The sequence below is a fragment of the Sarcophilus harrisii genome, chromosome 3, assembly GCF_902635505.1.
Source record: "Sarcophilus harrisii chromosome 3, mSarHar1.11, whole genome shotgun sequence".
NCBI lineage: Eukaryota > Metazoa > Chordata > Mammalia > Dasyuromorphia > Dasyuridae > Sarcophilus > Sarcophilus harrisii.
Window position 1 is genome coordinate 560530313 of NC_045428.1, and position 23664 is coordinate 560553976.

The following is a 23664-nucleotide window of genomic DNA, read 5'->3' on the forward strand; positions in this document are numbered from 1 at the left end:
ATGGGTTCATGTCCCAATTTTGTTGTGTGACTTTGGACAAAGTTCAGGTCCAAAGTTCTCTCCTCTGGGATCCAGTTTCCTCAGCTATGAAAGGAAGGCACTGAACAAAGTCATCTCCCAGGGCCCACTCATGCTTCCATTCTTTGGGTCTGTGCTCTTAAGTCTCCAAAGTGAATACAACTCTTGATTTCAAAGGAAGAAGGTATCTAGGGTCATGTTGTCTTGTTTTTGTTCCTTCCCTTTTCCTAAATAATTTGTTCCTATGGTGATAAGAGTGGGGAGCTGAAAAACTTATTTATACCAGAAATTTAGGGATCATAGGCTCCCTCTTTAAGTTAATCTTATAAAAGAAAAATTTAGGAGGGAATAAATTCTGTTTGTGGAATTTCAGGGAGTGGGCAGAGGAGTGAATTTTGCGGTACAGCAGGGAGGGGGTTTTCTGAAAACATCTCAAATTTTGCTGGTCAACTATTCACTATATCTAAGGATTTACAAACTCAGTAAAGCAAAATAACTCGAGGAACCCTGAAAATTTTGACTTGAGGTTTGGTAGCCCTAACAATTCTCTAACAAGGAATGGGGCAAAGTGGAAAGATCACTGGCCGGGGATTTAAGGGTCTTGGATCAAAGTCTCAACTCTGCTAATCTTTGATCTTAGATAAATTAGATCCTTCCCTGGGACTCAGTTTCCCAATCTGTGAAATAGGAGGGTTGGAAGAAATGATCATTCAGGTCCCTTTCATCTTTGGCATTCTATGGTTCTTTCCATCTTTGACATTTTATATCATAAGGCCCCTTCCAACTAGAAAATACAATGTTCTAAGATTCCCTCCCAACTCTGACATTCCATGTGTTAAGGTCCCTCCCAACTCGGATATTCTATATTCTAAGACCCCTCCCAGCACTGACATCCTGTGTTCCGAGGTTCTTTGTAGTTCCAAAACTCTTTATTTTTATGTGAAGTCAAATTAGGTGAGGAGTAAGAAATCAGTGAGGGGGAAAGTGGAGCCAGACAGGACTCAGGATTTACCAGGTCATGTGTCAGGGAAGAGCAGGAATCCAGAGAAAATGCTACTGGCCCCATCCAAGCCCACCAGGGAATTTCTTTCGTTGACCTCCAGCCAAACCGAATCACCCTCTGCCAGCTTGAGGACCACCCCTCCTGTGGTGACCTGGAAGCTGTTGTACACGAAGTCACAGAAGGTTACCACTTTCTCCTTGGCTGCGCCCCGTCTGGCCTTGATGAGGATGACGCACAGATTGCCCCGGGAGCTGGCATGGTAGGTGAAGTAGTAGAGTCCTGGGGCCCGGCAACTAAACTTGCCGCTACGAGGCTCATAATCACCGCTTTCCCTGGAGATCATTCGGTCAAAGCGGATGGGCTGGTCCTTCCGCAGCTGAGCGTGGATGGTCCTCGAGGCAGAGAAGGCCGACTTTGCTATGTTGCCATAGTCTCCGGATTCACCTGGAGGTCCAGGGGGACCCACAGGCCCAGGGATGCCTTTGGGGCCACTGGGGCCCTTGGGACCCACTTTTCCTGGGTTTCCAGGATTCCCAGAATCTCCTTTTTCCCCAATTTCTCCTGAATCTCCCAGTACTCCTGGCAGCCCTGACAGAGCAAAGAAAAGGAAACCGGTTAATTTCATAAACATGGGGGAAAATCACGCAAATATTCTCCACACCCTTAGAAAATGGAATGTTAGATCATCAGCACTAAAAACAGTGTTAGAACCCAGAACATCAGTGCTGGAAAGGACCTTAGAACATTGAGATTAAAGCACAGAACATAGATTGTCACAAATGGAAGAGTTGTTAGAACACGGAATATCAGAACTGGAAAGAGCTTTATGATATAAAATGGAAGAAAATAGAATGCAGAATGTGGAGTGTTGCACTTGGAATAGGCACAAGAATATAAAAATGTTAAAACACAGGATGTTAGAGCTGGAAGGACATTGGAACGTAGAATATTAGGATTAGGGACTTAGAAAAGGAGAATGTTAGAACTGGAAGGAACCTTATTCCAACATCCATATTCAACAGATAAGAAGGTATCAGCAAAGGGAGATAATTTGCTCAAAGTTATATAGCAAACTAGTTTTAGGGGCTTACAAGGACCTTCCCCCCCATACCATTGATGTATCTCTGCTGATTCCTGGGTTATTTTGAGGGGGAGAGAAACAGACCAATATCATTCCTTCCTCCTCCAACTTCCCCTCAGTGAGATAATTCCCCACACTCAGGTACCCTGGGGGAAGTGTGGAGGTAGAACAAGTTCAGGAAGACTTGAAGAGAAGGGAGGTGATTGGAGGAGGGAAATTCTCCAGTGATCCAAGTCACAGATATCTTCCATACCTTTTTCTCCTTTGATCCCAGGGCTTCCATCCTTGCCATTGGGGCCAGCCACTCCCGGTATTCCAGGCATCCCTGGGATGGCAGCATGCCCATTGCAGGGAGCCTCAGTCAGTGCGGTAACAGCCAGGGCTAGCAGGAACAGTGTCCCTAGAGCCCACTTCAAAGGTTTCATCTTCATCTCTGCCCTATTACTACTTCCTCCTAGAAGGATGAGCAGACAACATAGTGACTACACACACACACACACACACACACACACACACACACACACACGTTTCTCTGTAGTTAACTGGGCTAAGGTTCTTTCCTCAGCTCCCAGGGGACCCAAAGAGCCAGGGGAGAGAATTTAAAGTGACTTTCTTTGATTATAGGCTTCTCAAAGTTAGAGAAAAAATGTCCTCAGCTTTACTTGATTATCAGACATATGTCAATCAATGAACAGGTACTTATAGCTGTGAGCTAAGCACTGGATGATATAGAATAAAAAAATAAGTTCAGGGTCCCTTCTGCCTTCAGGGATCTCACATTTCCGTGGGAGAGATGCCATGCAAATAACTGAGCCTATACAAGATACATAGAGGGTAGAGGGAAAGACATTTTGAAGGGAAGGATCAAGCACTTGAGAATCTGGGCAAAGGCTCACCAGTGTGCCCAGTGCCATCTGCATAATAATAAGTGTTTAATAAATGCTTTTTGAATGTTGGTCATAAAATCCTACGGTGGGAGGAGAGACCAGCCTAACCTTTACTTGAGCAAGAATCCCTCTTCCACCAGCCCAGATTAAATAGTCTGGAATAGTGAATAAACAGTTTTTTTTTCTTTTTTTCCTTCCTTCCATCTGTTCTTCCCTCCCTCCTTCTCCAGTCTGTGTCCCCTTCTATTAGATGATGCTTTATAGTTTACAGAGTACTTTCTTTAATGACCTCTAAGGACAAGGAGTCCACTCCCTCCCTAACCCTAACCCTAACCCTAACCCTGGCTTCATTGGGAGGGTCTTGAGGCAAGCAGCATCTTCTCCTGCTCTTGAGATTGCTCAGGTTGGAGTTGTTTAGCCCCTTCAGTTCCTGGTGGAATCACCTGTCTGTTTGCTATGAAGGATCCAAAGAGATTTCCCAAATCCAATCTATGCCATCTGGTGAATACGTGGCTGGGGTCATAGCCCACCTCTACTTTTATTCACTACCATCCTCACCCTCATCACCACCACCATCATTGTTGTCTGCGAAGCATCTCAGAATTGGAAGAGACTGATCATTCAACAAGCACTTATTAGAGACAGCTGACTCAGTGGATGATTGGCTCCAGAGTTTGAATTCAAATTTGAACTCAGATACTTACTAGCCATGTGACCTTGTACAAATCACTTAACTTCAATTGCCTCCAAAACAAAGTACTTATTAAGTATCTAGATACTTAATAGCATCTAGATACTTAATATCTAGATACTTAAAGTATCTAGTATCTAGTCTGGCTCAGATGCTGTGCGAGGCAATGAAAGCACCAAGCAAAGGGATGAAACAATCCTTCCTTGTAAGGAGGTTTTAGTCTAATGGGAACCTCAGGTACCAGATACCTGCATCTCAGTAGAAATCCCCTTGACAACATTTCTGACAAGTGGATGTTAAGTTTCCAGTTGAAGACCCCAGTGATGGAGAACTCATCCCTCTCCAACACAGCCCCTTCCACTTTTTGTGTAGCTCTGATTTTCTTAGGTTGAGCTGCAGCCTGTTTCTCTGAAATCTCAGCCCATATGTTCTAGTTATTTCTTCTGGAGCCTTTTTCTCATCTCCTTTTTCTTCTTTCCCTTCCTTCCATCCCCTCTTCCCTCCTTCCTTCTCCAGTCTGTCACCCCTTCTGTTAGATGATGCTTTTTAGTTTACAGAGTACTTTCTTTAAAAAATGTTTTTACTGTTTGTTGATAGCCTATCAAAGGCTATCATTTCATAGTCATTTCCAAATATATCCATCTCTTTTTCTCTCCCCAAAGAGGCATTCCTTGTAACAAAGAATAAAAAAACAGAAGGGAGGCTTATTATCAAAACTAAGTAATAAATCAATCAAGTCGAATAGTATATATAATGTCTCCCACCTCTCCAAAAAAAAGAGGTATATTTTCCTCACCTCTTTTTTTGGATCAATCTTGTTCATAATTACACACCATTTTGGGGACAGGTGGATGGCTTCCTTTACAAAGAACCTTCACATGTGAAATTCACAACATCCCACTGATGAAGATAGCGAAGGTATTAATGCCTCTATTTTATAGATGGGTAAACTGAGGGCCTGTCTGGGGAGAGAAAATTTGCCCAAGATCACCAGCTCGTTGGCATAATAAAACTTGGAGTCTGGAAGACCATTGAGCTTGGAACCCAGAAGTCCCAAGTTCTAATCCAACCTTAGAAAACAGTTGTGACTCAGGGAAAGCCACTTAACCACTGTCTGCCTCAGTTTACCCAGCCACAAAATGGGAATAATTACAGCCCCTAACTTACAGAGTTGTAAAGATCAAACGAGATAGTTATTTGTAAAGCACTTAGTTTTTGGCCCAGAGTTGGTCTTTGATAAATATTTATCCCTCTTCCCACATGGATAGGAAGTGGTGGAATCGGTCTCTAATCAAAGTCTTTTTGTCTCAAAATCCAGCTCTCTTTCCCTCTAGTTTTCCTGGTTGTATTTAACACCGAGGCAATGAAGCTGAGGATTTCTGGGTTAGACCCATTTCAAAGTTAGGTTTTCAAAGAAGCCTCTTCATTTTACAGTTCATCTCAGACATAGTCCCGACTGCAGGAGCTGGAACGGACCTCTAAGATCCTCTCACTTGATTGCTAAAGAAACTGAAGCCCAAGAAAGGCCAGGAACTTCCTGAAAATTACCCAGAAAGTTAGTGGAAAAGTCCAGGATGAGAATCCAGCTCTTGTACCTCTCTTTTCTCTGTTATTTCCACTCTCCCAGGCTTCTGTGATGACCAATTATTAATGTCTCTCTATGGGTAGTCCCTGTCTCTTTCAGGAGAGGTCAGAGAGCCTGAGAGTTATAAAACAATAAGATTAAACAGGATCCAGTCATCGGGGGGGGCTGGAGGTAGAGTGCTAGAAAAAGAAAAGATTTGTCTTCAGAAGCTTTGGAACTGGCAAGAAGAGAGACTTCTCAGGAAGCTAGCATTTCTGAGTTCCAACCAAAAGGAGAGAGGATGAGAGTTGGAACACACAGAAATGCAAACTCCTCTAAACTGCAGCTAAAGGAGAGTACAGAAGCACAGACTGGAGAGACCTTCCACAATCAAATTCTTTAGGTTTCTGTTTCACAGTCTGTAAAATGAGATAATTAACTCTGATCACTCCCATCCCTGATAGAATTTTTGTTCTAAGGTCCTTTCAGATCTGTCATTTTATTTTCTGAGGTCCTTCCCAGCTCTGAGAGTATCTGTCCTAAAGTCTCTTCTATTTCTAACATGCCATGGTCTCCAGCTCTTTCAATCAAATACCTTCCTTCCCTATTCCCAACTGGGACTCAATCTCCCCAAATGCCTGTCCTGTCTAGTCCCACCTGGGACTCAATCTCCCCAAATGCCTGTCCTGTCTAGTCCCAACTGGGACTCAATCTCCCCAAATGCCTGTCCTGTCTAGTCCCAACTGGGACTCAATCTCCCTAAATGCCTGTCCTGTCTAGTCTCAGCTGGGACTCAATCTCCCCAAATGTTTGTCCTGTCTAGTCCCAACTGGGACTCAATCTCCCCAAATGCCTGTCCTGTCTAGTCCCATCTGGGACTCATTATCCTTAAATGCTTGCCCTTAAATGCACCAGGACTCAATCTCCCCATTATGTCACCAAATGCTTACCTGGGTAGGTCAGTCCCTTGCAGTTTGAAGAGGTCCCAAGGGTGCCAGGAGTCTGTCATTGGAATCAGCTTGCTTTGAGCTCTAAGGGGAAGTTTCCATTCTCCCTCCCCACCCCCACCCCCAGGGGCAGAGAGCCAGACCAGAGTCCCACACCCCCTTTCCCTTTCCCTTCATTCATTACTGCTCCATAGGCAGTTTCAGGTCCTGTTGTGGAAGTCCAGTTAGATATTTATAGCCAATGGACTGACCCTGTGGGTTTGGGGTGTTTAGTTTTGCCAGCTCAGCAGCTGTTGGGCAGCCGGAGGACGCAATGTCCAAGCAGGATTTCCACATCTTGACTTCTCTCATGCAAGAGGTCCTCCGGCCTCAGAAGATGGGGAAATTGAAACCATTCTTTCCCCCTGAAATTCCCCGTGCTGCCCATGTACATGAAGACCCGGACTCTGATTTATATCTGAATGTCTTTTTGTAAGTCTAGTACTCAGGAATAATCCAGAGCAAAAACTTGAATTGAATTGTCAATTCTCTTCACCTGAAACCATGTATCTTGACACTCCCCAAACATATGTTCCAATTGATCTCCTCTCTCCAACCGTCATCTGTCCATAGAGGATTATGTCCATGGGGACTCAAAGCTTCAGCTAAGTTATAGCTTTGCTCCTCACCTTTGTCCCAGTCTGAGGCATCCCCAGATCCTAGCCTTCTCTCTCCTCCCCGCCTCTCCCTTTCCACCTTTCCTCTCCTGCTCCAAGTCCTCCACACTCCCCTGAACATTCAGTGTTGGCTTTGGTTCTGTAGGGTCAAGGGAAGAACATCCAGGTGCTCAGATAGAGGATTCATTCCAGAAACTCAAGGACAGCTGAGGCAAAAGGGCCACTGGAAGCCTAATGGAGCCATATCCTGAAGTATGCAAATCTATTCCACATCAAAGGCTCCTACAGAGACCCAGGGATTTGTGATTTGCTGAAATTCTCAGGGCTATTGGAATATCTTGTATCTTGTTTAACTGGGCACTGGGGGAGGGGGGTGTAGGGAAGGGAATTAGAATATTAGACTTCAAATAGACCTCATAACATAGACTGTTGGAGCTGAGAGGGCTCTTAGAGCACAGGATGTCAGAACTGGGAAGCCCCTTAGAACTGGCCCTTAGGACACAGGAGGTCAGAGCTGGGAGAACCCTTAGAATATTTGGGGGGGGGGAGCAATTGAGGGCCACATAATTAGTAAGTATCTGAGGCTGGATTTGAACTTAGATCCTTCTGCTTTCAGGGCTGGCCTTCTCTCCACTGTACCACCTAACTGCCCCCTCCCTAACCTTTTTCCCTTCATTACTCAAGAAACCAATATCTTTCTAGCTGATGGAGCTGGCCTATCGGGGTTCTTGCAGGGTGGTGAATGAGTTTTAATATCTCTTAGAGAGCATTTTGTGTGTCCTGGCTATTGACCAGAAACTGGCTAATGTGCACAGCAGGAAGGAACAATGATCAGATGCTTTAATTAGCCCACTGTTAGCGATTCTCTGATGATGGATGAGTCATTTGTTAAGCGAGCTCTCCTGTGCAAAGCAGGATTCATATTCAGACAGAAGGACAGGGGCTGGATTTGTGATTTCACTAGTATAGGAAACTCCCAGGTAAAGATAGTCCCTCCCCCAGAGCAGATTGCCACCTTCCATGCAGGTTCCATTCTTAGACAACTCCGAGAGGTTCTAGTGGCAGGATCACACTGGCTCCCCACCCACTATCCCAGGCTGTCCTTTCACGTTCCAACATACTTGTGAGAATTCAAACACATTTTCAACAACTTTGAATACTGCTAGCTTTAATGAAGGCAGAAACAACAACAACAACAAATAACATTAAAGGATGTTTTATTCCAAAGAACAAACTAACAAATAATTCTCCTTGACATTTAAGGCCCCTGGGATTTCCAGGATGGCTTCCAGAGGGCTTAGGACTTCTAGACAACATGACCATCATTCATTGAACACTTCCACATCCAAGGTCTGTCCCGGAGAGGCTCACAGCCAGTTTGTGGAGGCAAGAGATCCAAGCATGGCCATAACCCAGAATAGCCCTCGCTCAGAACTCTATAAAGAAGGCAGACGGTGTCTGAAGAACATGGGGAGGCGACATTGGTAGGGGCTCACCACAAGCTGGAGGGGGAGACCAGAAGGACTCAGCAGGGAGGAAGGAAAATCCTTCAATCAATCAGCAAGCATTTATTAAGTGCCTACTAGATGTCAAATCCTGGGGATAAAGAAAATGAGCCAGCTCCTGCTCTCAAGGAGCTTTTGTTTATTTGTAGGAGAAAGAGCGAGTGCAGGGGGAAGACTAAAGGTACGTTCTTGGGGGTGATGGGCAGAGAGAAGGCCGGACCAACTATCCTCAGGACTTAGTCTGGGAAGAGCAGGAAGCCAGAGAAGACACTGTCAGAGCCCTCAGTGCCAACCATGCCATTATAGTCATTGACCTCCAGCCACACCTGTTGGTTCAGCTCCATTCGGAGCAGAACCCCACCTGAGGTGACCTGCTTTTTGTTGGATATGTGGTCACAGAAGGAGGCCTTTCTGGTCCCGTCCATCACCAGCATCAGGCACAAGTTGGCCGTCTGGGACACATGGTAGACAAAGTAATAGAGACCCGGAACCTGGCAGGTGAATTTGCCTGTGCTCACATCATAGTGTCCCTGAGGGTTGCTGATGACCGTATTGAACCTGACAAGTTTATTGGGTTCTGGGTGCTCCTGGGTTTTCCTTGTCACTGAGAACATTGACTGGTACTTCAGCTTGTATTTCCCGGGGATACCCGGCTTTCCCGGTGGACCCTGGGAGCCGGGATCACCCGGGGGCCCAGCTGGTCCCGGGGGGCCATTCTTCCCAGGATGACCTGGGAGTCCTGGATCTCCTTTCTGGCCCTTGGGCCCGCTTGTCCCAGGAATGGCTGGTATCCCTGTGGAAAGAAGGGACATTTAAGAGAGGACATCTATATGCTGAAGCTCAATCTATCTATATCCACAGGAATTTATTAAGCCTGTATTATATGCCAAGTACTGGATTAGGTGTTGGGAATACAGAGACAAAAGGAAAATGGCACCTCTGAGCCTCAGCTTTCTGGTTTATAGAATGGGAAGAATAACACTTGTACTATCTACCTCGCTAGATTGTCATGAGGAGGATACATTTTATTATTATTATTTTATTTAACCTGTTATACAGATGTTGTTATTTCTACCTCAGAATGTATTAATAGAGATATTGCTTATTATGAATAATAATAATCCATAACTCATATTCCCATAATGTGTTAAGAACTACAAATGGTTTTCCTCATAACATTCTTCTGAGATAAATAATGCAAGTATTCTGATGCCTACTTACTGATGAGGAAATCAAGTCTTGTAGTCATTAAATGCCATATCCGAGGTTCCAAAGCCATTAAATTCAGGTCTGATGTTTTTACTATGAAAGAGATTCCTACTCAGGTAGACTATGACTAGGACTACCCTTTCCCGAGAAAAGGAGTTAAAAATAAAGAAAAAAGAAAAAGAAACGAGTTAAAATAAAGAAAAAAGGGAAAAAAGTTACAATAAAAATAAACAAAGGAGTCAAAAATAAATAAAGAAAAAGAAAGGGGTGGACAAAAAGGAAAAAGATTTCCTGAATGCTTCAGAGGTTAGGAAAAATCCACTTGCTTATCCAGGCAACTTCATCTAAATTTAGGCTTTCTGTTTTTGAAATCTTTTTTTTTTTTTAATTTAAATGTTGAGGTGCATTAGTTTTCTCTTACCAACATGATGAGCCCTAAGACCCTCTGAAATGACCTTGTCTTAACATTATACATTTTATAGATATTTAAATGTATACTTTTTGATAGAATATAAGTCCCTGAGGGCAGGAATCCCCCCGCCTTTTCTCTTTGGATCCCCAGTGTCTAACACAGGACCTGGTATTAAAGGGATCCTTAATATATGCTTGTTGATAGATTTATTGATTGAGGTCAAGGTATGGATCTTACCTCTCAAAGCATCTCAGAGAACCCTGGATGCTTAGTAGGAGACCAATCATCATTAGTAACCATTCCCATTTCTTTGGTACTTTATACTTTACAGAATATGTTCTCCAAACTCATAGTATTGCTACCTGTAAGGTGCTGAGGTGCAGAGATTATGAGGAATGATCCCCCCATTTTAAAGATGGGGACATTGAATATTGGAGAGGAGAAATTACTTCCTTACTTGGCTCTTTAGAGGCAAAGGCAGAAATGGAACCTGGTTCTTTAGCTATGAATTGAGAATATCCCACAGTGCCTTGCTGATAATGTGGTACAATGGAAGATGTGACTATCTCAGATTCAGAAGGGCTGGACTTGAGTTTTAATTCAGGTGCTTACAAGTTATGTAATCGTGGCTAAGTCTCTGCTTCTCCCTTTGAAAAGGGGAGAATAATCCCTCTATTATCCATTTCATTTTGAGAAATGTGCTTTGTGTGCCTCAAAGGGAATGTGACTTCTTAGAATTATGATACACTAAGCTGCCTGAATGCAAATAGTCAGAAAGGTACTCCCTTTGTTCCTATCCATTTTCCCAAATGCACCTGTTCATCATAGTTCAGCTACAGGAAAGCAAATAGGAATGGGGCTAGAACCAGGTCTTTGGATTCCCTGCCCAAAATGTTCACCATTCAATTCAACAAGCTGTTATTTAGCAGCTACTGCATGCAAGATCTTGTGCTACGAGTTGGAGATTCAAAGACAAAAAGTGGCGGTCTCTTCCCTCAAGGAACTAATCTATACTCAATTTTTGGAGATTTGCCGTGTGCAGATAGAAATAAGGAAGACAAAGTGGAATGGGGCAGGGGTCAAATGCCCTAGGAATATTGGAAGTGGGGGAACGCTGCATCTTCTTCAGACAGATGCATTAACATGCATATGGGGCTTCTCCTAAGTATACCTCCCTTCCCTTGCCTTACCTTAGCTACCCCCTTTATGCCCCCCATTTCCTCACCCCCATCTCCTCCTACAGATGGTCTCCCATGAGATGCATACAGCAATACATAGCCTCCTTCTTATATATACTTACAATGACAAAAGTTCAGAGACCACACACTATACTGAGTAAAGAGATTTGAACCTGAAGTTAAATTTTAATTCCTACTTGTGGCCCTTAACAGCTGTATCTTCTGGGTAAATCATTACCTTCCCTGAGCCTCAGTTTTCCCTTTTTCAAAATGGGGATAATAGCACCAGTCCTGAAGTCAGGAGGACCTGAGTTCAAATCTGGCCTCAGACACTTAACACTTCCTAGCTGTGTGACTCTGGGTAAGTCACTTAACCCCAATTGCCTCAGGAAAAAAAATGGGGATAATAGCAGCTACTTCCTAGTGCTGTGCATCTCAAATGAGATTATATATATATATATATATATATATATATATATAAATTATTTTGTAAACCTTAGATTTCCATTAAAAAGATTTTCCAAAAAAAAAAAGATGAGTTATAGCTATGAGATATTTGCACTTTGTAAACCTTAGCATTCTGTGTATGTTATTATTTTGGTTATTATTACTAATACACCTTGCACAGCTATATAACCTTGAAGACACATCATCTCCCACTGACATGAGGTTACCCAGCTGCATACAGAACTCCCCAGAGACTCCCTGTAATGCAGGTGCACAGGTATGTAGCTTATCAGAGAGCTAGACACTCACACACAGAATTTTACAGTCATTTAACCTCCATGTGGGTGTGCATTAGCATATATTGCCTCATTTGGTCACATGTAAGGAGGCTATAAACACACATAGGTACACACACACTCAGAGGGATTCCCTCCCTTCTCCTCAATCTAGACCTAGAGCCACAATTCAGTGCATATGTGTAAGCAGACATCTCCCCTTCCCCATTCATCCCCCACATCTCTTTGGTCAGATCCCATCCCCATGTTTTCTTGCGGCCCCCTTCCTTCTCCCTCCCCGCTTAACTTATGACTAAGATCCTCGGGACAGGAGAGAAAGGAGGAGAAGATAGTGTCTCTCTTCTTCCCAGAGTTGGGAGTGATGAACAGATGTTATTGTTGTACTATGGGGAATGGGAGAATAGTGGGGAGTCGGGAACCTGGGTTCTAGTTCTCACATTGCCTCTTCATGGGTTTGTTCAGAAGCTTCTTCAGAAGCAAGACAGGACAGCCAAAACATGGGGTCTCCCGGATCCATGGTACCCCCTTCCCTCCGCTCCCACTCTTTTCTCTGTCCTTTCTTAGGCCAGCAGGACTCACCTGGTTCCCCCTTGGGCCCCCTCAGCCCATCTCTGCCATCTTTCCCTGGAACTCCAGGCAGACCAGGCATTCCAGGGATCCCATAACAGCTGGTTGGATCAGCTTGGGTCCCTCCCAGAATGGCCAATAACAACAGGAGCAGATTCAGGCTGTGGCTTCGAGGCAGCTTCATGTCCATCCTGTGGAAAACCCAGCACCAGTGAAGGAGGAAGAAATTCTGGTTCTCTCTTTCTCCCTTTGGAGAGCAATCCTTGCCCATCCCCAATGGATATGTGTCAGGGGCACGGGGATAGAAAACAAAACTGGAAGTCCAGCTGGCCATAGATAGGCAGGCCATAGATAGAGCTTGCGTCTGCTTCTGACTCCCTTCAGAAGGAAGGGCTTTCTCCCTATGTCAGAAAGAAAGCGGGACCCACTCTCTCCATTTCCACCTTTCCTGTCATCCCTCCCTTAACCCTGTTCTCTTCCCTTAATCCTTTGTTCAGTAAGATTCTTAGTAATCCTTGAGTTGTATCTCAGGACTGAACATCTAGAATATAGACCATGAAATCTTGACACAGAATGCCAGCCTGGAAGAACCTTAGAACATAAGTGTCAGAGTCAGAAGAGAGCTTAGACCAGGGATCATCAGCTCTTTCGGGGGGATGTCCCAGAATAGAGACTACTGGATCTGGAAGGGTCCTTGGAGATAATCTAGAGATAATTTTATGGATGAGAAAACTTCCTCCTTTCCCCTCTCTCCCTTCCTCCCTCTGTCTCCTTGACTCTCTCAATATAGCGTCCCCTTAACCAGACGGTCCTGGGAAGATAGGAGGAGGGAGAAATCCCAGTCTCACCTGGAGGCAGCTGCCTCTTGGGATGGGAATGAGGCCGTTGAAAGAAGTGGTGTCTCAGTGGCTACTGCTTTCCTCCTCAGAGACAGGAAGAAGTCTGATCAATGGGGGAGGGAGGGGAGCCCCGGGGAGACCATGTCCCATCCCCCTTCCCTCCCCTCCTCCCTCCTTCTTTCCCTCACAGATCTCACATCCTCTTTTCCTCTTGTTTCCTCCAAACAGGCCTCCGGGAACTGCTGAGCTAGGCTGACCACATGTAAACCTATCCAGATCTCTGAGGTCCTATGTGTTGACATATGGGGGGACTAGGTTTCTCTTTCTCAAGAGGAAGGACAAAACTGGCCTGGTTTGGTATTATGTGTGACTTCCAGACAAAGGGTGTTACAGGATATTCTCACATAGGATGTTAAATGAAAGGACCCTTGGAAACCACCTAACTCAACCCCTCATTTTTTCTTCAGTTTCTGATTTTTATTAATGTCTTCCTTTACTTCACCTTCACTTCTGAATTTATCCTTTCCCTCTTCTCCATCCAAGAAATCTTCTCTTGAAATAAAAAAGGGAGAGAGACTAAAAAAGGAGACAAAGTCACCACAAAACATCACTATATGAACTGAGTCTGATAACATGTGCAGTGTTCCTCACCAAGGAAGGTGAGGAAGACTCCTTTCTTCATCTTGTCCTTTTGGCTAAGCTAGACAATTATTTTGTGTGAGAGCTGCCTGAGACCAATAGCCTAATGTCCCAGGGTCACTATGTGTCAGGATCAGCTCTCAAATCCAACTCCTCTGAGTTTCTTTTCATCTCCTGAATATGTGGCCACCTTGGACCATAATCTTCATCTGGCTCTCATCGGAACTCTAGGAAACCAGACTCGGTGAGGTGCCTCATCTGGTCTGGAACAGGGTTTTCAAGTCACTTCAGGCCATCTTCCCTTCCCAGCTCCTTCATTAGATGGAAGCTCCTTGAGGGCAGAGACGCTCTTATCTGTCCCAGTGCTGCTTGGCACAGGACCTGGCATAGAAAAACCACTAAATATCATCTCATTTGCTACCTATCTCTCTGTCTCTTGTCTATCCATCTATTCATCTATGTCTGTCCGTCTGTCTAATTTTCTAGCTGTTCATCTGTCTATGTATCTATCTACCTTTCTGTTTATCTTTCTATCTATTAATTTTAGCTGTTCATCTGTCTATGTATCTATCTACTCTCTGTTCACCTATCCATCTATCTTTCTTTCTAACTGTTCATCTATTTGACTATGTCTCTATCTACCTCTCTGTTCATCTTTCTATTTATTTTTAGCTGTTCATCTGTTTGACTATGTATCAATCTACCTCTCTGTTCATCTAAGCATTTATTTTTTTTCTATTTTTCAGCTGTTCAATTATTTTTCTTTATAGCTGTTCACCTGTATGTCTATGTATCTATCTACCTCTCTGTTCATCTTTCTAATTATTTTTAGCTGTTCATCTGTCTATTTACCTTTCTGCTTAGCTATCTATTTTAAGCTATTCATCTATCTGTCCATCTATCAGTCTACCTCTCTGCTCATCTATCTATCTCTATGTTTCTATCTATCTGTCTATCTTGTTCATCTATTTGTCTATTATTCATTTATCCATCTATTCATATATCTATATACTTATCTGTATTCATCTATCTTTCTCTCTGTCTATTCATTTATTTATGTATCTATTCATCTATCTGTTTATTCATTTAGTTATCCATATACCCATCTATTGATGTGTATATCTATCATCTACTTGTATATTCATTTATCCATCTATTCATCTATCATATTTGTAAAATGCTTAGAATAGTACCTACTATACAGCAGGTGTTTAAAAATGTTTCCTTCCCCCATGTCCATCTCATGATCCCCTTCTAGCTTTAGGTTACTAATTCTTTAAACCTTCATGATTCTGATGAGAGCATTTCCTTCCCATCCCAGAACAAAATAAGAGGTAGGAGAATGAAAAGTTTGAAGCTGTGGAGGGTGGGAAAAGTCTGGAATAGAAGAGATGGGACCAATGACTTGGGAAAATTGAGCTCAACTCTCTCCCTGGGGTTTGAATCCTCTTCTACCCTAACCCTAACCCCGGTATGGCATGGTTCTGGGGTTCTGAGTTTTCCCTCTCTTCCATCCCACTCTTTGACAAAGGACCTTGGAAGCTGTCAGAGACCATTGCTCACCCAAAGCTGGGGGGGGGGCGGTGCGGGAAGGGACAGGTAGGATGGTTAGAAGAGATGCTATCAGGGAAGGTAGAAAAGGAGGTGAAGGAAGAAGGAAAGGCAGGTAGACTGACCAGGGAACCTGGGGAGGATATGGGAGAAGGGAATCCAAAGCAGGGACTCCAGAATCCAACAAAGAATACGGAAGCCTTGGGGTTTCAATAGACCACTAGTTGGGGAAGCAGATTTTTTTTAAAAAAAAACTGATCATTTTATTTTGACATAGCAGATGCAAACCATCAAACACACTTACAATGTTTTGAAGCCATTTTTGAATGTAATAAACTCAAGGACTGTGTAGGGGGAAAGGAAACAATCAATCAATGAGCATTTATTAAGCTTACTGTGTCTGAGGCACTGTATTAAATTATTGTTAAGGCAAAAAGAGTTCTTGCTCTCAAGGAGCTTCCATTCTAATAAGGAAGACAATAGGTAAAAAGCAACAACAAGTGTTATATTCAGAGTGGGACAGCTAGGCGGCACAGTTCTGGGTGAAGAATCAGTAAGTCCTGAGTTCAAATCCAGCTTCAGACATTTACAGGGTAAATCACCTAATCCTACTTGCCTCCCTTTGCTCATCTGTAAAAGGAGCGGGAGAAATTTACTACTACTCTAGTAAATTTGCCAAGAAAAGTCCAAAAAGGGTGGTAAAGAATCAGACATGACTGAACAACAACAAATATATTCTAAGTGGATAAAAGGTAGCCTTGGAGGGTTAGAGAAAGCTCTAGTCTCCCTGCAAAGGCCTTCGCCTTTCTCCAGCTTAGACTGAACGATTAATTTTCCAAAATCTCAAAAAGACTTTCTTCTGCTCAAGCACTTTCAATGACTCTCATTGCTTCCAGCATAAAGCTTGACATTCAGGGCTCTCCATGAGCTGATTACATAGGCTTTCTCATTCTCAATAATGAAACGTTTGCTTCATTTTTGACTTTGGATCCTCAGGGTGTAGCACGGGGTTTGACACTAATTAAGGCTCGATTTTAAGCTTTAGTTTCCACACTCCCGAATTCAGATCCTGCACACAGCCCAAACTGGCTCTTTCATTGTTCTTCATCCTGAGGATGAGAAGGTCGGAGGGCTTGTGAAGGTGGGAAGCAGTGGGAAGAGAGGGTGTGGAGGTGCTCCTTACTCATGGTGCAGGCCCAGAATCTCTGGACTGATCTGAATGAAGGGGAGAATATGACAGGTGTGCAAAGTGCTGGGAATTAGGAAGGACCTGGGCTGAAGGGCTGAAGGGTGGGGAGCTTCCAGCAAAAGAGGAGGAAGCATTAATTATAGAATACTGGAGTAGAAGTGCCCTTAGAACATAGAATGTCAGAGTTGGGAGGGCCCTTAGAACCCAGGAGGTCAGGGCTGGGAGAGATCTCAGAGGCCATTTAGTTCCAACTGAGATTTGGAGAAAGTAAGTGATGTCACACAACAACTCAGTGGCAAAGTCCAGACCCCAGCCCAGCTCTCTGGGAGCTGCTTCCTCCCATCCTTCATCCCAAGCTTCCAAGGTCTTCTTAGGAGACAGGCAAGCCTAATAAGCTCATCTTTGCTCAGGTGTTAATGACTGATAACACTCCCCAGATGTGATGTTGTCCCTTCTAGCTAACACTTAATCAGGCTCCTCCAACATGCTGATCCAGGTGCAGGATTTCTCACGGATAGGAGAGGAGTTCTAGGTGGGAATGGGGTGAGGAGGGGCCACAAGTGGGGACAAAGAGGAGCCTTCAGGCCGAGAGTCTGGGTGGGGGAGCCCTGCGAGCAGCTGCCCCTGTTCTGTGCCCATGACCGGGCCCCAGCCCGAATACCGCCCTAAGAGCAGAGGCCTCAGGGAGCAGCCCCGGGCGGATTGAAGCCGGGGTGGGGGGGGAGAATTCAGGAGCAGCCAGGTAGGACGAGGGGATCAGCAGACCTGACTTTGGACCCTGAGGCCCCTGGCAGCCCTGTGAGCCTGTGGGGTGTTTAGCTTCTTTCTCATCTGTAAAATGGGGCTCTAACACCAATTTAACAGGGTTTTGTAAAGCTCAAACCATGTGAAATGCTTTGCAAGCCTGAAAGTGCTCCCTGGGCGTTATTGCGCTTTTTGGGGTGCGGTGCAAATTCACAGACCGGGGCCCGACACTGTGCGACGTTGTTTAAATCACTTCCCTCTTTTGGCCCCAGGTTTTTCATTTGCAAAATTAGCCTGAGGCTTGAGTGACCGGGCTAGGCCACGGACGGCCCCTCTGGCCCCCGGGAGGGCTCAGGTGCTGTTTTGAGGCGCCTTCTCCCCCCTCCCCCCCATTTGTGGGTGCCTCTGCTGCTGTGAGCCGGGCCTGTGGCTGCCCCGGGCCGGGTGGGGCCTGTACCCGGGGCCGTGCTCCCGGCCGGGCTGACCGGCGTTCGTTTGCACTTGGTTCTCCCAAGACCACCAAGACTTCTGGTGATGGTTAACGACCTTCCTGTGCAGCCCGGCGCTGGCCAGCAGGTGGCGGCCACGGCCCGTGAAGAAGGGCTCTGTCCTGTGAGGGGCGGGAGACTTGTCACCAGCTCAGTGTCACCTGGGACGGTTCCCCTCCTCCTGCCCTTCCTCAGCCCCCCCCCCCCCCCTCCCCCGCCCCCTCTGTCTGATGTGCCTCCTAGAGGGAGAAGTGAGCTGGGGTCTCACCCGGAGATAAGGAGGGGATTTAGGGACAAGGTGATAGGGAGTCGTGGCTTGGTGAGGGTTAAGGGGGAGAGGGGCAGAGAAGGCACAATCGGCTTCCCCTCCATCCTCCTCAGAATGTTCCCCAGGCCCGTCGCCCCTCCTCCTTTACCCCCTTTGTCTCTCCCCCATCTTCCTCCCTAACGTCTCCATCCTTCTCCTTCATCTCCTGATGGACATTCCCTGTTCCCAGTTCTGCACACTCCAACTTTCACCTTCGTTTTCCTGCCCCCTACACCCATTCCTCCATCTTCGACTTCTTAGTCCTGTCTGTTCAATTGAATTTGTCAAAGCTCCTCCTCCTTCGTCTGTTTGTTATTCCTCTCCATGTTATCCCTTTCCCAGATCCACATACTGAGTCCTCAGGCCCCTCATTGTAACCCATTCCCCCAAGGACCCTTCTTCCTCCGCCCCTTCTTCTAAGAGCCCTATCCCCCCTTTTCTAATTCTGCATGCCCAGTATCCCATTCCCATCCTTCCAGCCTCATTCCCTAGGACCACTTTCCTTCATCCTCATTCTCCTGTAAGCTTCTCTCTCCATCCTCCGCCCCTCCTTTCCTAATTCCATTTTCCAGTATCCCTTCTGATCCTTCCAGGCCCATCCCCCAGGACCATCTTCTCTCAGAAGGACTTACCTTCTCCTGTAAGGTTTTACCCCATCCTCACTCATCCTTGCCCTATCTCCACTCTAGCCCGTTCCTGAAGAAAAATAGGAAGAAGGCAGAAAGAACTGAACCACTTTTTTATTAACTAAAACCTTGGTTCATAAAATGGTTACATGCAGTGGAGAGGATGCAGGGGGATCATTGTCCCCTCAGCTCTGGGGTGTGGGGACGGCAGAGTTGTCTTAGAAGGGGTGAATAAGTGGCCCCAGAGGCAAAGTCCAGCTTACGAGTGAGAGGCCACCATCAGCTCAGGGATGCCGAAGTCCAGCAGAGGGAGAGCCAAGCATAGGGGCAGGTGGGCTCAGGTAAAGATGGTGGCTTTTGTCAGGGAGTACCCATCCTCCTGCTCTGGCAGACACTGCTCTGACGGCCCAGGGGTGAGCCAGAAGGAAGCTACTGTGGGACTGGGGGGGTCAAGGGACACAGCATTCTGGATCTAAAACTGGAAAGGTCCTTCCCCTCCTGCCTTCTGGCAAAGGATTGTTCTCAAATTTTACAGAGAAGACAAGGGGGTTAAGATGGAGACCCCTGGCTCTGGTAGTGGCTATGTGGCTTTGGGCAAATTGTCTTCTCTCTCCCAATCTCAGTTTCCCTGACTGATAAATGAGGAGAATGATCCTTCTCCTCCCTCCCTCCTGGGATATTTGTGAAGACACTGCTTTGGAAAGTTCTTAATGTATTAAAAAAAATAGCTCTTATTTTAAAATGACTTGCCCAAGAGGCAGGCAGACAGGTATAGTGTGGGAGCACGAGGTCTGCTTCTTGCTTTAGACATTTACTGAGAAAACCAAGCACCCCACTGTACCTCTTTGACAGCCTTATCTGGGTCCTCATCTGCAAAATCAAAGTATTGTACATGATGACTCCAGGAATCCCCTGCAGAATGACTGAGCTGGAAGAACCCTTAGAACCCAGAATGTCAGAACCAGAACCTTAGAACCCAGGATGTCAAAGCTAGAACCTTAGAACCCAGGATGTTGGAGCTAGAACCTTAGAACCCAGAATGTCAAAGCTAGAACCTTAGAACCCAGGATGTTGGAGCTAGAACCTTAGAACCCAGGATGTTGGAGCTAGAACCTTAGAACCCAGAATGTTGGAGCCAGAACCTTAGAACCCAGGATGTCAAAGCTAGAACCTTAGAATCCAGAATGTCAGAGCTAGAACATTAGAACCCAGGAGGTCAGAGCTGGGAGGACCCTTAGAACCCAGAGTGTCAGAGCTGGGAGGGCCCTTAGAACACAGAATTAGAAGATTAGAAAGGCACAAGCTGGAAGGCTGGTCTTTGCTGGACATTCCAGGCTTCTCTACCCCGGGCTCCCAAATTCAGTTGGAGGGGAAAAGCAGGAAGCCACTGAAGATACTGTCCACATCTCTGCCGTTGTAGATCTTGTTCCCCCGCTGGGGGTCCGTCTCGATCCACACCTCGTCTCTCTCGCCCAGCTTCAGTACCGTGCCGCCAGAGTTGACCTGATAAAGCCCCTTGCTGTTGCTGTCACAGAAACCCAAGTTGCGTCTGGTCTGACCTCCTTTGGAGGACACGATGAAGAGACAAAGGTCCCCAGAGGACACTACCTGGAAGGTAAAGTAGTAGTAACCGGGGAAATTGCAGATAAACTTGCCGGTGTTGCTCTGGTAGCGGTCTTCCTGGTTGGTGATGATGCTGTCGAATATGACCACGTTCCCATTCTCTTGCGGGTTCCTCCGGATCGCTGAGAAGGCTGGTTTAACCTGGTTTTGCATTCTTCCCACCTCTCCCTTGGGGCCCTTCTCTCCAGCTATTCCTTGGGGTCCTTGAGGGCCAGAGGGACCTCCAAAACCTCTATTCCCTGGCTTTCCAGGAGGGCCAGGTTCACCCTCATCCCCCTTGGGGCCACGGACTCCTGTCCTTGCTCCTGGTATCCCTGTGGTGAAAGAGATTTCAGTGACTGGGCAAGTCACCCCCGGAGACTAGTCTGAGCACGGGAGGCCCCAGCTTAGCTGTAGCAACTTTGGAGGGACCCAAGGGCTGAACCTTAGAATGGACCATGGGCCAAACATGGCTAAACCTAGTGCCCAAGTAAAGGCCTGAAAACATCAGAAATGGAATGCTAGAATAGAGAGAGGCAGGCCTGGGAGGGCCCTTAGAATCCAGGAGGTCAGAGCTGGGAGGGCCCTTAGAACCCAGGAGGTCAGAGCTGGGAGGGCCCTTAGAATCCAGGAGGTCAGAGCTGGGAGGGCCTTTAGAACCCAGGAGGTCAGAGCTGGGAAGGCCCTTAGAACCTGGGAGGTCCGAGCTGGGAGGGCCCTTAGAACACAATGTTAGAACCTAGAATATTAGAGATGGAAGAGGCTTTAAGAAACAGAATGCCAGAACTGGAAGGAATTTTACAGGTCCTTCAGTCCTACCTTTCTCACTTTAACGATGAAGAAAGAGACTGAGAGAGGGAAAGTGACCATCCTAAGGTCACTCAGCTGGCCAGGAGCCAGGATGACATTAAATCCTCTCACTTGCTACCTCTGCTCCAGGGCATCTATCCTAGGGGTCAGAGGCAGAAACATCATCTTCTCTTCTCTGAGCTGTTTTGCTCAGCTGGGGAAGGGGCAGTTCCTCTGTCTGTGTAGGAGGTCAGGGAAGACTCTCAGGATCCCCCAAATTTGGGGCAGATTGCCTGGTTTTTGTTGTGTTCTCCCCTATTCTGGGGCTAGTGAGTGAGCCCTGGGTTTGGGCCCCGTCTCTGTTTCAGTGTCCTTATCCACAAGATGGAAGGGTTGAACCGAAGGACAGCCAGTTCTGCTCTAAAAGGATTTTCCCTGTTTGCTAAGATCCTTTTCTTTCCTCTGATGCCCTGAAGGACAGAGTTCCGGTTGGATTTAGGAAAGTGGAGGAGCCGCACATTTAGTCTGGGATTGTCCCAAGCCTCTGTTCTTTGTCTTTTCCTTCTTATGCTCAGAATTGGGGAATTATAGGCCTTAGAGCTGGAAGTAGTGACCAGGAAGGTCACAGAGCCCATTTCCTTCAGTATTTTTTAATGGGGAGGAAGAGGAGGAAGAGGGGAGAAGGGGGAGAAACCCCAAAACATAAACAAGACTAGCCCAAAGTCCCTTAGTCGGTCAGTGGCAAAATTGAGACTTGAATCCAGATCTTTTGCCCCTCAGTCCCATGCTCCTATCACTGCACCAGGAGAAGAATCCTTCAGCTTCCTGCTCCCCACACCCCCATGCTCCCCCTGGGCTCCTCACTGCTCCCTCCCCCCCATGCTCCCCCTGGGATCCTCACTGCTCCCTTCCCCCCATGCTCCCCCTGGGCTCCTCACTGCTCCCTCCCCCACTATGCTCCCCCTGGGCTCCTCACTGCCCTCCCCCCCATGCTCCCCCTGGGATCCTCACTGCTCCCTTCCCCCCATGCTCCCCCTGGGCTCCTCACTGCTCCCTCCCCCACTATGCTCCCCCTGGGCTCCTCACTGCTCCCTCCCCCCCATGCTCCCCCTGGGATCCTCACTGCTCCCTTCCCCCCATGCTCCCCCTGGGCTCCTCACTGCTCCCTCCCCCACTATGCTCCCCCTGGGCTCCTCACTGCTCCCTCCCCCCCATGCTCCCCCTGGGCTCCTCACTGCTCCCTTCCCCCCAAATGTTCCCCCTGGGCCCCAGTTCATTGCTCCCCCCCGACCCCCCTTCCCCCCTCCAGATACAGGGCTGGGTTGCAGGGGGGGAGGGCCTTGGTCCCCAAGGCCACACTTACCTTGCTCTCCACGTTCCCCCTTGGGCCCTGGACGCCCATCCAGACCTGGGGCTCCGGGCTGCCCCGGCCTTCCATCGGGAGCTCTGCACACATTCTGTGGCAAGGTGGAAGCCAGGCACGTGGCCAGCACGCAGCCCACCAGCCACGCCCAGGAGGCCATGCTGCCTGTGGGGAGAAGGGCCCCCAGCGGGGGGAGGGGGGTCAGAGGTAGATGCCCCATCCAGGCCCATCCCAGCTGGACCGGCCCGAAAAAACTTGGAGCCGGTGCCAGCTGTGAGGAGGCCTGAGGGAAAGCCTCCCATCCCTCTCCTCGGGCCAGAGCAGGAAGAAGGGCCAGACCCCTGGCATTGCTCCTTGGGGCAGAGATGAGTGATGGGGCTGGGAGACCAAGGCAGTGGAGGGGCCAGCTTGGGGCCCAGCTGGGAGGGAAGGAACAGGAGCCCAGGGAGAGGAGCCAGTGCTGAGCAGTCCTTGGATCCATTCCCCATGTTATCAGCTTCCCTCATCTCCATTCCCTTTATCCCCAGATCCCCCAGTCCCTTCCCCAGCTCCCAGAGTCCCTCAGCTCCATGTCCCTCCTTCCAGCTCCATCTCCAGCCTGAGCATCCTTTGGACATTCCTCTTATCCCCTCAGCATGAGCCTAGTTCCCAGAAGCTTCAGAGGCAGAGCTTGGGAGAATGCTGACCCTGGAAACGACTTCCCAGCTCTCCTGAGATGGGCCCAGCCAGTCTTAGCTGCACTTGCCCCGCTGGCCTTAGGGGAGACTCCTGTACCCGCTGCCTGGCTCTGCACCTTCTGCACCCTGAAGAAAGGGGAGTCACTGGATCTGAAGGGGGATGACCTTGCCCTTCCTTTAGAGACAGTGCCAACTTTCACATCCCTTCCCGCTTCCCCTTTCCTGACCTGGAAACCCCAGGGGAAGGGGAAGAAGGGGGTTCCATCAGAGAAACAATCAAGCTCAGCAAAATGGGGAGGCTTCCAAGAAACTGAAGGGGAAGCTGGGCTGAGGGAGGCAGGGAAGCCTCTGGGGGGAACAGCTGAGACCCATCGGTGGAAATCAAACCT

General features: G+C 47.2%; 2 protein-coding genes across 2 annotated transcripts; both read right to left on the reverse strand.

Annotated features, from left to right (window-relative positions):
- Positions 1 to 925: 925 nt before the first annotated feature.
- On the reverse strand, positions 926 to 23429 carry LOC100917849. Its single transcript, XM_031961536.1, has 9 exons — positions 23285 to 23429; positions 22599 to 22763; positions 20205 to 20781; positions 17881 to 18033; positions 12474 to 12652; positions 8646 to 9145; positions 6195 to 6246; positions 2356 to 2556; positions 926 to 1609 (listed from the first exon to the last, which is right to left on the reverse strand). Exons 2-9 carry the CDS (start codon positions 22756 to 22758, stop codon positions 1035 to 1037), a joined length of 2397 nt encoding a protein of 798 aa, XP_031817396.1. The 5' UTR covers positions 22759 to 22763; positions 23285 to 23429; the 3' UTR covers positions 926 to 1034.
- On the reverse strand, positions 7996 to 13422 carry LOC100918112 (complement C1q subcomponent subunit C). Its single transcript, XM_003764877.4, has 3 exons — positions 13310 to 13422; positions 12474 to 12652; positions 7996 to 9145 (listed from the first exon to the last, which is right to left on the reverse strand). The coding sequence occupies exons 2-3, from the start codon at positions 12649 to 12651 to the stop codon at positions 8589 to 8591; spliced, it is 735 nt and encodes a 244-aa protein (XP_003764925.1). The 5' UTR covers position 12652; positions 13310 to 13422; the 3' UTR covers positions 7996 to 8588.
- Positions 23430 to 23664: the final 235 nt, after the last annotated feature.

What these genes read in the sequence shown, in the direction of transcription:
- LOC100917849 (XM_031961536.1), bottom strand. Translation starts at nt 22,758, where the DNA reads ATGGCCTCCTGGGCGTGGCTGGTGGGCTGCGTGCTGGCCACGTGCCTG. An exon ending in GGCCGGGAGCACGGCCCCGG is followed by an intron (nt 12,653 to 17,880) that starts GTACAGGCCCCA and finishes GGTTTTCCACAG; the next exon opens with GATGGACATGAAGCTGCCTC. An exon ending in CAAGGGACTGACCTACCCAG is followed by an intron (nt 2,557 to 6,194) that starts GTAAGCATTTGG and finishes TCATCCTTCTAG; the next exon opens with GAGGAAGTAGTAATAGGGCA.
- LOC100918112 (XM_003764877.4), bottom strand. Translation starts at nt 12,651, where the DNA reads ATGGACATGAAGCTGCCTCGAAGCCACAGCCTGAATCTGCTCCTGTTG. An exon ending in GGGGCCCAAGGGGGAACCAG is followed by an intron (nt 9,146 to 12,473) that starts GTGAGTCCTGCT and finishes TTCTTTCCACAG; the next exon opens with GGATACCAGCCATTCCTGGG.